General features: G+C 37.8%; 1 protein-coding gene across 2 annotated transcripts in view; it reads left to right on the forward strand.

Moving 5' to 3' along the window:
• LOC120515429 (sperm-associated antigen 1-like) overlaps positions 1-13254 on the forward strand; it is a 185691-nt gene that overhangs the window by 68394 nt on the left and 104043 nt on the right. For both annotated transcript variants that reach the window (XM_039736416.1, XM_039736417.1), the window contains one exon: positions 943-1013. In XM_039736416.1, coding sequence (XP_039592350.1) covers positions 943-1013 — 71 coding nt within the window. The remainder of the gene's footprint in view (positions 1-942; positions 1014-13254) is intronic.

Consider the following 13254-nt stretch of genomic DNA (forward strand, 5'->3'; position numbering starts at 1 on the left):
TGGTGAAAGCAAGAAACAGGAGAACATGTCCTATATTAATAACAATAAACATTACAAGCATATGAGTTGTATTTATACTCTTGCACATTACTGACATTCTTCTTTGCATTTCCCAAACTGAAATTTCCACTACTGGTGTCAGATAATGTTCAGCATCAGCAATTATAGTTCAATCTTTGGTGAAATGTATTCATGTTTTAAAAATTGTGGGAGCTATTATTTTTAACTCTTATTTCTATTTCATCTGGAGACTTTTAAATATAAGAGTGACCATCCACAATTACTCCTAAGCCTTGCTTGAAACAAAAGGCTATATCTGATGTTACTATCATTTTATTGTCAATTTTACTAATTTTCTCTAGAATTCCATTTTTCTTTCAGTTTTGACTTGATGCATTTATTTGAATGTACCTCCTGATCTTTCATCTCCTGACTTAGTTGTATTATCTTCATATGAAGCCCAAGTACAGTTAATCAGCATCCTTAATTCAGGAGCATCTTCTGTATTTCTCCCATGTTGTGCTCTGATGCCAGTTGTTGATCAGGTTCTATGTCTGTCTCCTTTTCTTCAACCTATGACAAACTATGATATGCCACTGATGTTGACTTAGACTTAAGTGGCTCTTTAAAGGTATTTTTCTATTCCCTTTGTTTTCCTGAAAATGTACTCATTGCTTTTAAAAGTTGCACCAGGATTCTTAAAATATAGGATATCACAAATTTTAATTAAAAAAATGCAACAATAAGCACCACTTCCAGCATAGAAGGGTCTGAAATATTCATCCACCATAAGAGGACAAGACCAGTTTTGTAAATATGACTTGCGTTTGCCCTGTAGATGACTGGTGTGCTTTCCTGGACAGCTCTACCTACAATCTTTGACTGAAAAATACAGTTTTGAAAAATCTTTGCATTAATATATGTTTTATCCTTTATTTATAGGAGAAAGCTATCAATGAAAAACCTAAAAGAAAGAAAAGAATAGCTCCTCGTGACTATAAGGAATGGGACAAGTAAGTTCATGAAATTTGCATTATCACATAAAATTTTTAGAACTGTAACATACTGTACTGTATGCACTGTACTGCACTGTAACTGTAATATAGAACTGTAACAGAAAGTTAAGAAAAAAAAATTGATTTACTGTAGCATATGTCTGAAAGTCAATATTTATATTTAGAATTTTTTTATACTGAAAATTTTTAGCTTGAAAAATAAGATATTAGTTATTTATATTTTCACCATGACTTAATCAAACATAGACCTTGTTGTTTTAATAAATTGTTTATATGCACACATTTGATATTTAGAACAATAAATGCATTAGAAAGAGTAAGAAGTAAATATGAATTACCTCCCATACAAATGTATGTAAACCACAAGTTGTATTAGTTCATTACAGTAAGTATAACTAAGGACTAAAATGTTTGGGTTTTTCATTGGTTCACATGCTGCTAACAATCGGTATATTGTATGTGAAGGGGGCTGCAATGTAAAGGTAAGAAACTAAATTTAGTATTGCTCATTTATTTCTCACTCTACATGTTAGTATAATACACTATGATATGTGGAGACCTCAGACATCTTCATAAAGGATTTTCAGACCACACCCAAGGATCTTCAGACCTCTCTTGTCACAACTTATGTTCATTCTTCAACATCATAATAGACTTTGAATAGCAATGGCATTTGTGTGGAGGTCGCCAGTAGAAAAACATTTGCTTGTTTAAAAAAAACACTAATTTTATTTTCCTTATGATTATGTAGAGTGTGTTTTTGACCAAAATAAAACACAAAATTTAGTTACAATGTAACACTACTAACAAAACACCACTAATGAAATGCTGTTGCAAAGGGGAGGGGGAGTGATTTAGGGCTGCTCAGGTGACTGTGGACCTATAAAACCTGGTGTCCCTGAAAGAACTGTACATTCAGAGTTACACCAAAATATCAGCCCTTCTGTTTGAGATTTGTAAACATATGTATTCTCCAGTATGACAGTGATCCTAAATGTTCCAACAAATCTACTAAAAATTAACCACAAATAAAGAATTTTTAGGTTTCAAAATGACAGATTTAAAGTAACAGATGGCAATGTAATAGAACTGCAGAATCCAGATCTTTACAATACAGACAACAAGTCTGAAGCATTTCAAGCAATTTTGTAAGTAGCAATAGGTAAAAGTACCTCGGTGCTAATCTGGAAGAGTCATTGGTTTCGTTAGGAAATATTTGATTGGAAATTGTCTTTTTGCATTACTTTTCGTGATCAAGCCGAAGATCACAGTTTATCCTAGATTTATGTTCTTTGTTCATTATCTGTTTTTGTTTATGGGGTTTATTTATTTGGTGTTGTCTTTACGCAGAAAACAGTTCTTTCATTATGTATCAGATCAACATTGGACATTCTTTTGCACAGCACACAAAATTAGTATATTTCGAGAAGGTTGTTCCCTTGATGTTTATCCATATCATCATCTGGTAATTAGACTGTATGTCTGAATTGTGTTCTATTAGTGGGGTGCAAGTCATATTAGGTTTGGTTGTGTCTTAGTGGCTCATGGCTGCTGCAATACTGAAAACTGGGTTTCATTAACAAAGGATGTTCTTATAAAAATGGCACATTTTAAAAAGCACAATACAGATTATCTTTCCTTATGTCTATGTGCCTGTTTCCCTATGACACCAATGAACCCATTACTGTTTTTGTTTAACTATGGAAAAATTATTTTTTAATGCACTCACACCTGCAAATTTTTTAAACAAAAGAAATTACTGTTTTTCTAGGAAATTCAAGGAAAAGATGATTTCAGAATGCTAAATGTTATTATACAGCTGTGTTAACTGTTTCTGTCTTGGGCTTGCCAATGACTGTTAGAACAATTTTCACAAGAACAGGCCATTCAGCCCAAGAAAGTTTGTTAATCATATTCACCTATTTTCTCCAAAATTACATCAAATTAGTTTTTGAAGGTACTACCTGCTAATTTTGAACACTTTGATCATGTTACCTCCTAATCTTTTTCTTCATCCTCTTCCTCTTCATCTTTTCAACTTCGATGTTGGGTTGATGTTTTATAGGTTTCAGTATGATTTTTGTGGCCAGATTTCTATCCTGACACCCACTCTAGCATTGGTTACCAGTTCTTGCAAAAAAAAAAGAAAAGTAATTAATAATATTATTTATATTTTATAAGATTATCTTCTTTTTTCGGCTACTCCTGTTAGGGGTTGCTACAGAGGATCATAATATTATTTATTATTAATAAGATAAAATGTAATGTGATGCCCAGTCATCTTTGCAAATTTGTTGTGATTCAGCTTTGTTTGAGGGTTTTCTAGCATGAACCGTCTTTTTAAGGTCATGCCATAGCATCTCAATTGGATTCAGGTCAGGACTTTGACTAGGCCACTCCAAAGTCTTCATTTTGTTTTTCTTCAGCCATTCAGAGGTGGATTTACTGGTGTGTTTTGGGTCATTGTCCTGTTGCAGCACCCAAGATTGCTTCAGCTTGAGTTGATGAACAGATGGCCGGACATTCTCCTTCAGGATTTTTTGGTAGACAGTAGAATTCATGGTTCCATCTATCACAGCAAGCCTTCCAGGTCCTGAAGCAGCAAAACAACCCCAGACCATCACACTACCACCACCATATTTTACTGTTGGTATGATGATCTTTTTCTGAAATGCTGTGTTCCTTTTACGCCAGATGTAACGGGACATTTGCCTTCCAAAAAGTTAAACTTTTGTCTCATCAGTCCACAAGGTATTTTCCCAAAAGTCTTGGCAATCATTGAGATGTTTCTTAGCAAAATTGAGACAAGCCCTAATGTTTTTGCTTAACAGTGGTTTGCGTCTTGGAAATCTGCCATGCAGGCCGTTTTTGCCCAGTCTCTTTCTTATGGTGGAGTCGTGAACACTGACCTTAATTGAGGCAAGTGAGGCCTGCAGTTCTTTAGACGTTGTCCTGGGGTCTTTTGTGACCTCTCGGATGAGTCGCCTCTGCGCTCTTGGGGGTAATTTTGGTCGGCCGGCCACTCCTGGGAAGGTTCACCACTGTTCCATGTTTTTGCCATTTGTGGATAATGGCTGTCACTGTGGTTCGCTGGAGTCCCAAAGCTTTAGAAATGGCTTTATAACCTTTACCAGACTGATAGATCTCAATTACTTCTGTTCTCATTTGTTCCTGAATTTATTTGGATCTTGGCATGATGTCTAGCTTTTGAGGTGCTTTTGGTCTACTTCTCTGTGTCAGGCAGCTCCTATTTAAGTGATTTCTGGATTGAAACAGGTGTGGCAGTAATCAGGCCTGGGGGTGGCTACTGAAATTGAACTCAGGTGTGATACACCACAGTTAGGTTATTTTTAACAAGGGGCAATTACTTTTTCACACAGGGCCATGTAGGTTTGGATTTTTTCTCCTAAATAATAAAAACCATCATTTAAAAACTGCATTTTGTGTTTACTTGTGTTATATTTGACTAATGGTTAAATGTGTTTGATGATCAGAAACATTTTGTGTGACAAACATGCAAAAGAATAAGAAATCAGGAAGGGGGCAAATAGTTTTTCACACCACTGTATATGCAATTCTTACAAGGATAAAAGATTGGGGAAATCGCATGATGCTCCATGGTAATGGCTGCTTATATGGCTTCTTCACCTTGCTTCAACTGGAACCCTCTTTTGAATAGTAGTTGTCATATATGTTACTGCCAAAGTTGCTAAGTTTTCTTCTTACTTTACACACTAAGCTCATCATGTTCAAGACATGACATATGACAGTTGTAATGGATGGCTGGTTTCATATTCCGGCCCTCATCCCCAGGAGGAGCTCTCCCGAGAGCATGTACGGGCCCCGAATTCCAGCAGGGCCTCATGGACTATGTAGTTTTTATGCACAGCCCTGCTGGATACCTTGGGAGCCACTGGGAGTCGCTGTCGGGAGGCCAGTGGACTCGCTTGCGCACTATGACCCAGAAGTTCGTCACAGGAAGAGCGACAGGCTTCCGGGGTGAGGAAAAGCATTGTTTACCCTGACCCGGAAGGAATAAGGACTTGTGGACTGTTGGATTGAGAACACTTCCTGGTCGGGGAATATAAAAGGTCTAAGGGAGCTCCCAGACGGGGAGCTGAGCTGGGTGGTAGGAGGGCAACCCGTCTTGGAGTGGAGGATTGTGATTATTGTTATTGGATTATTGGTTATTTATGAGTAGTGTGAAGTGGAGGGTGCTTAGTGCACGTAATTATTATAATAAAAAGAATTATTGTGGCACTTTTACCTGGTGTTTGGCGTGGTACCTTAGGGTTCAAGGGAGCGCTACCACTCCCTACTGCTACACAGTTCATGTTACAATTAATTTATCCTTATGCACTTTAACCATTCATGGATATGGAGTGATTGTAACACCAAGGATATATTTTTATGTGAGGTTGAAATGCTGTCTCCATCAGTTATAACAAGTATAGCCTCTGGGATGGCCTCTGGCCATATTATTCATAGATTTGGTCTGGGTAATCATTAGTATGCAGATAATGCTCTCTATTTTTATGTTAAAACTTAAACTTTATTTGAGCTTCCTCAGCTCACAACTTGTCTCAGTGAAATTAAAACCAGGATGGAGCAGAACTCTTTAAAATCTTTAACTCTTTGGAGTCACACCGAGAGAACTGTAAAGATGGCGCCTGTGTCGGCATGCCGTCTACTGCTCTCCTGCCTGATAGTTTGGTTGAGTGCACTGTATTCAAACTGTAGTGCCCTTATAGTCTATGATCGTCAGTGTCTCTTGGATATTAGATCAACTCTTTTTAATTTTCCCAAGTCGGAGATGGAGTGTGTTCTTAATAAACAACATGAGAATTTCAAAATTGTCATTCCGAACTGTATTTGCCGCTGGCCTTTAAACATTATTCGGAGAAAACGCAGGAGGAAACGTGGATGCAGGGGAGGATTCGCGATCAAGTTGAAAGCCGCCTGCATGCGGGCTGTATTACAAGTCCGTTTTCCGAGCCGCTACAAGGTGGCTCTGTGATTTGGCGTCTCGTAGATCAGGCGCACCGGTGGCTTCAACCTGCTCTTCCCCTGTCCTCACCCTCTACCCCCCGGCTTGGACTCCCTCGGATCGGGCACCATCTCCGCAGATCTGGAGTTGACTCAGGTACGCTACGGCCGCTGTGTAGAGTCTCTCTCTTACCCGACGCTGTTCCCTCACCTAAAATGGTTTTAATTAATGCTCGCTCAGCAGTAAACAAGACATTTCTGTTGAATGACTTTTTCTCCTCGCAAAACCTGGATTTTATGTTCATTACTGAGTCATGGATTAAATGTGGTGATCTTACCCCCTTCGCTGAGTTGGTCCCTGTAGACTGTACATTTTTTAATTCCCCCCGCCAAAACGGACGTGGGGTGGGCTAGCGACTGTTTTGAAAAACTCTCATCGTGCGCAGTGTTCCTCGATCTCTCCGGATATTTATACCAGCTTTGAAGCTCAACTTATTCACCTCGACTGGAACGGTCCTATCTGCCTAGGGCTGATTTACCGTCCTCCTCACTCAGATAAGGACTTTCTTCAGCAATTCACTGACTTTATTGGTAATATTGTTACTAAATTTGATCGCTTTTTATTGATGGGCGATTTTAACGTTCATGTTTGTTGTCAGTCAAACCCTCTCTCGAGGGAATTTCTTAATCTAATCGAGGCTTTTAATCTGACACAGTGGGTTAAAAGTCCCACTCACATTCATGGACATACTCTTGACCTCATCCTCTCTTATGGAGTTGATATTACTGAGGTTATTGTCTCTGACTTTATGCTCTCTGATCACAAGCCTGTTTTATTTTCCATGTGCCTTCCTAGCCTTCCTTATGTTTCTTCTAAAGTGACATCTCTGACTAGGGTATACTCACCTCAGTTTAGTGTTAATTTTAGTCAGTGTTTTACAAAGCTTTGTTCTCATCTACTGTTGGACTCTCCATTATCAGACTTGGATGCAGACGAACATCTCAGTCTGTTACAAAATGCCTGGCTTGATGTATTGAATGAAACTGCTCCTTTTAAACTTCTTAAGCTCAAACCTAAATCTGAAGTGTGGCATTCTGCAGAGACTCGGCTACTAAGGCAGATTTGTAGAAAGGCTGAGCGTAAGTGGAAAAAGGACAGGTTACACATTTCTCTACAGCTGTTCAAAGATAGTCTATCGGCTTATCAGAGAGCTGCCAAATCAGCTAAGGCAACCTATTTTTCTAATTTAATTTTGCATAATCAGTCTAGACCTAAGGTCATGTTTTCTGTTATTAACTCTGTTGTCAATCCCCCGGTACACACTGGGTCAGTTGCTTCTGTTGCCCTTTGTGAAAGCTTCTCGAGATTTTTTAAAGATAAAGTAAGTAAACCTGGTCTGGGAGCCCATATCTTCTCTACCAAGCAGCCTGCTCCTCTGCCGTTGTCTATGTCTTGGGATACTTTTGAACCAGTCTCTATACAGTCACTCAAAGATACTATTGTTAAACTGAAGCCATCTTCCTCTCCATATGACGCTATCCATCCTAGATTTTTAACACAAATCATTGATTCGATCGGACCGGGCTTAGCGTCCTTTTTTAATAAGTGCCTCTCAACAGGCGTGGTTCCTTCTAATTTGAAAGTGGCTACTATTACTCCCTCCTCAAGAAACCTTCACTCGATTTGTCAGTTTTAAAAAACTATCGCCCTATCTCGGTCCTACCGTTTCTTTCTAAGGTTTTGGAAAAGATTGTGTTTTTCCAACTTCAATCTTTTCTTGCTTTAAACAATTTGTTTGAGCATTTTCAATCTGGTTTCAAGGCGGCCCACAGTACCGAATCAGCCCTCTTGAGAGTGTTAAATGACATCTTTTTAGCCACTGATACGGGGGATTCTGTGGTCCTTGTTCTATTAGATTTATCAGCTGCTTTCGACACTATCAATCATTCGATATTACTGAATAGACTAGAGTCCTGGGTGGGTCTTTCTGGCACAGTTTTAAAATGGTTTCAGTCATTTTTATCTGATAGAAAATACATGGTTAGGCTAGGAGACTTCTCCTCCTCAACGTCCTCTCTCTCCTGTGGTCTTCCTCAAGGCTCTGTGTTGTCTCCCACTTTATTTTCTCTGTATATGCTACCTCTAGGCTCTATTTTTAGAAAACATGGGGTATCATTTCACCTTTATGCTGATGACACACAAATTTATTTACCTTTTAAGAAAAATGATCCACTGGCTATGAATGCCTTGTTGTCTTGTTTAGATGAAGTTAAATCTTGGCTATCCCAAAACTTCTTATCCTTAAATGAAGAGAAGACTGAGGTGATAGTCTTTGGCCCTTCTGAACATATGAAGGCCCCGGAATTTGACCTGGGACCTTTATCAGCTTTCAGGTCTTCACAGGTTCGGAATCTGGGTGTCCTGTTAGATGACTCATTAAAACTTGACAAACAAGTCTCTGCCGTGATCGGATCGAGCTTTTATCAGCTTCGCACGCTTGCAAAAATTAAACCTTATCTCACTGACAAGACCCTGGAGATGGCCATACATGCTTTTATTACATCTCCCTCGACTATTGCAACTCTCTTTATTATGGCATCTCCAAATCCCAAATTGCCCGTCTTCAATTGGTCCAGAACGCAGCTGCTAAATTTCTTTTAAAAAAGAAAAAAATGGATCATGTGACTCCGCTTCTGAAGTCCCTTCATTGGTTGCCTGTTCAATTTAGAATACATTTTAAAATCTTATTATTTATTTTTAAAACACTACACCAACAAGCACCCATCTATTTATCTGAATTGCTTCACCAATATACCCCCCTGAGAAGTTTGAGATCCGGTGATCAGAACCTTCTTTTAATTCCACACTCCAGACTAAAGCGTAGAGGTGACCGTGCTTTCTCTGTAATTGGGCCTCGTCTTTGGAATGATCTGCCTATTGAAATCCGAATGGCTCCTAGTCTGACTATTTTTAAATCTATTTTAAAAACACATATGTTCTCTCTGGCTTACTAGGCCTTATTTTGCCTACCTAGATGTGTGTAAGTGTAGATATATGTATATGTATAGATATATTTATACAAATTATTTTTATGTGTTTCTGCTGTGCTTCTTTTGGCTAAATCGTATATATTTCTATTTTATGTTGTTGTTTCTAAATGTACAGCACTTTGGTCAGTCGTGTGGCTGTTGTAAATGTGCTATATAAATAAACTAATCCTAAACCTAAACCTAAAAAATGAAATTGCAACAAAGCTGAACTCCTACAAACTGGCACTAAAGCAGAACTTAAAACAATGAGCTCCTTTTCAGTCAGTCTTAATGGTGATCTCATCAGACCACCTTCTAATGTAAGGAATCTTGGTGTTATTTGTTTAGTTCCTCCCTTTCTTATTCCACCCATATAAACCACATTAAGGAACTTTCGTACTTCCACCTATGTATCCTATCCTGTGTTCTCTCATTCCTCTACTTTTCTAATGCTGAGAAACTTGTCCATGCTTTTATCACATCACACATCGATTATTGTAACTCCCAACTGGCAGGTGCCCCTTCAAATCTTATATCACAACTCCAGTTGATTTAAAACTCTGCTGCAAGAATCCTTACTCTAACCAGCAACAATGAGCACGTAACAGCCATCCTGTTTTGCTTTCACTGGCTCCCTACATCATACAGGATTGAATATAAAATTCTACCAATAACATACAAAGCTTTAAATGGCCTCTACTGTTCATCCACTAAGGTCCTCTGATTCTGGCAATCTTGTTGTGTCCACACTAACGTGCACTCTATGGATGACTGGGCATTCAGCTGTATAGTGTCCATACTTTGGAATTACCTCCCAAAATTAATTGGATCAGCTCAATTCATTCCTTTAAGAAACAACTTGAAACTCCTCTGTTTATGAAGGCTTTTAACTTATGCTAACATTCTGCCCCTTTCAGTTTACCTCTCAGTCCTGATGCTCTGGATAATTTGTGTGTGTGTTATATCACAAATTTATGTTATTTGTTTATGCTTTTCTTCTACTATTGAATTTAGTATTTTACTCTGGTTTACTGTCTTTTATTGTTTTTAATGTTTTGTATATCCTGTATTTATCCATTTTAGTGTTCTATGCAAAAATATTTATATGCAATTTTACATATACCCTCTCTATTCTTTCTGAGACTATGTGAAATCCTTTCAATATAGGTAAGGCACTAAATAACTATTATTATTATTATTATTATTATTATATGGGTGTGAGACATGGAAATGTGGATAGGTTTCTTTCTTAACATAATTTCTTTTTTGTATACTGTTAAAAGTGTATAGCTGGATAGTTGAATTTGGAGTGTAAAACTGTTCAAAAACAGTTGTCTATATAAAAATCTCTCAGTGTCTTTGTCCCCAGAGTTTTCCATAGGTTAATAACTGAGTGGAGATGAGAAGGATGAAAAAGGTGATTTATTATGTATTGGATCAGATGAGAGCTTGGAATCTCTACCTTGGAATGTGTCCTGCATTGTCTCCATATTTAAAAAAAATGGTGGACAACTCAATTCCTAGTGTTTGCTGATAGTTAGTATTGATTGTAGTACAGAGCAGGACATACAAAGATTTATTTTCAATTGCAAGCCAGAACATTGTAAATTCATGAATTTCTGCCAATTACCAAAATTTTATTTAATATGTAGCCTATTTTTACTCCTCCGTGGTAACTTGAAAAGTTAAGTGATGCCATGCCATCTTTGCTTTAAATCTTTATAGAGATGCCTTTTGAATGCAAGGCCATTTCGAATTCCTCATGAGTGATGTTATAATTGATCTAATTTCTTTAAGAATGATTTTTTGAATGTACTAATGGATGCTCTGGATCAGATAGCACAGATTCTGGAGGATGTTCATTCTGGCAGCATTAAGTCTCTTTCCTAACGTGAGATGAAGAGTTAACATCTGTTAACTTCTTGTTTTATTTTTTCTTCCATAGAACTTACTAAATTTAAAAAAAAAAAAAAATATCGAAATATGTTTCGGTCGCGATTGCCCCTAGATATTTAAATTGTTTAGATATCATGAACATAGCTCCTTAGACATCCATCTTAGACCATCTTTTTTTCCTGTCCTTATACATGACATTTTCTTTCCTTTTTTTTTTTTTTTTTTGTGCTAAGCCTTAATGTTTTATTTTGTTGTAGACTACAGTTAAGTGCTTGTGCCATATGCTGTTTGCAGTTCATTGAGATGATGTTGCACAAGATGTTCTTTACTTCTATTTGTTATATGCACTAACATTGACCTTATTGGATTCATTCTGGCAATTATTTTAGATGCCATTGCTGAAATTGTGGTTGTGCCTGACTGTCTTGCTTTGAATGGGAGGTTAGTTTCTCTTTTTGGTTTTTGGGCATTGGAATTGAGGGTCCTATATTGCCAACTCCACTGTTTATTCCTTAGTCTTAGTGATAGCTGATACATATTCACCTGCTATTTTGCTTTGCTCATAAATAAAAAAAGAAGTTGCCAGGTGAAAATTAACTGAAATTGAACCGAATAAAATAATTTTTGGGTTTTATTTGCTTATATGTATGTGCAGAATTACCATACTGCTTGTAGATCTAATTCAGGAAATGCAGTTCCTGACTGCTGATATTCACCTCTGTCAAAACAGATACTATAATGTTGCAGCTTGTTTTTAAGCTTCCTCCGAAAAACGTGGTGTGCTCTTCCTCTTCAGGAGCTTGCAAATCAGTATCACCAAAGCTGGCGATGATAATATTTAAGTTCCACAGCTTTGAATTCTTAGTTGGAGCTGGAATGAATGCAGTAATAAATAGTCTGTTATATCAAAGCTTCACCTCAGCTGTTTATTCACACTCTATCTTAAACACACAGCAATAACCCAAAGTACTGTAGGTTTTTTATGAGTGTTCTGTCTACCTAATATAGATTACTACCACTGGGCTTTATTCTGGCTGTCCCTTCTTTTGTCTTCTCCACCGTAGTGTACTTTGAATCCTCCATCATTTCTTGGCACTGCCTAGTAGGGGCTCACTTTGCTCAATGGAAACAGAAATGGATTTGGTATTAACTGGGGGACATATTGTTACAGCAGTGAAATACTTACACCCCTGTTTTTTAATAATGTGCTTAATATCAATGCCTATCCAGTTTGGCAGGATGCAGGAATTAGTAGACTTGTTGAGCTCTTTAATGTGAAGGGAATTGCATCTTCATAAGCAACAGTTTAGTTTTATATATGCCCTCACCAGATTTCTACGGAGCAGTACAGTTTCTCCCTGAGGTGTCCTGCTGAATATAATTAACTGTACTCTATTAGTCCTCAGTTTTAGAAATAAGGATTAGACAAATGGCATGTACCAGCATCCTTTCAACTGAAAATGAAGGGATGACACATCTTTGGAGGATTTTGGCTGACATTGTGGGAGTCTCTCTTCAAATGACCCTCGGAGTTGTATCGACTGCGGTCTGTCCAGTTCTTTTGGAGTCACTTACTTGCTGTTGATGAGAAAATGCAGCAGTTTTAAAAACTGCACATTTTTGTGGCTTTATTGCTAGCTGGAGAGGTACATTTCATTGCATATAGGAAGTGGGGTGCAGGAGTCAGGAGGTGTAACAGAGCACAAACTACCATCATTTTGTTAGCACGCATGCACGCATTTATCTTACTTTTTTAAAGGGGGCGCAAAACACATGACAAGGGAAATGGGTGACCAGGGCTCTTGTTAGCTGATGGTGGGAAAAGCTTATAAAAGCCTACAGTAAATTTAGATTGAGCTAATCCGAGGATGTACAGGGTTGCTTATAGACATAAGCTGGTTTTTACTGGAGGAGATGGGCTGGAATTCTGTTGTGACAGAAAGCTTAGCAAACCTCTGAGCTTTAGTGAGAGGAATGGCAAAACAAAACTCCAAGCTACTGTATTTGTCTCCTGCTCTCTTTGCATAAGAATACCAGTTTTTCTCATTTAACATTGTTATTGTCAATCAGTGTGTTCACATGAGCTTTAATAACCCACTTATTCGTAGAAACATGGCTTCTAAATTACCTTTTACATCCATATTCTGGTTAAAGAAACCATGGCTTTACAGTTAGATTTCTGTGCGAGAAACCTTGTTATTTGGCCATGTAAACCCTCAATTGGGTTACCTTAAGGATTTTGCAGTTTGCTCATTTCTGTTGAATTTTGCTACCTTGTGTATGTGTTAGCTTTGCACATGCTGTCAGCAGCCAGTCACAATTAGAA

Source organism: Polypterus senegalus, chromosome 15 (genome assembly GCF_016835505.1).
Source record: "Polypterus senegalus isolate Bchr_013 chromosome 15, ASM1683550v1, whole genome shotgun sequence".
NCBI lineage: Eukaryota > Metazoa > Chordata > Cladistia > Polypteriformes > Polypteridae > Polypterus > Polypterus senegalus.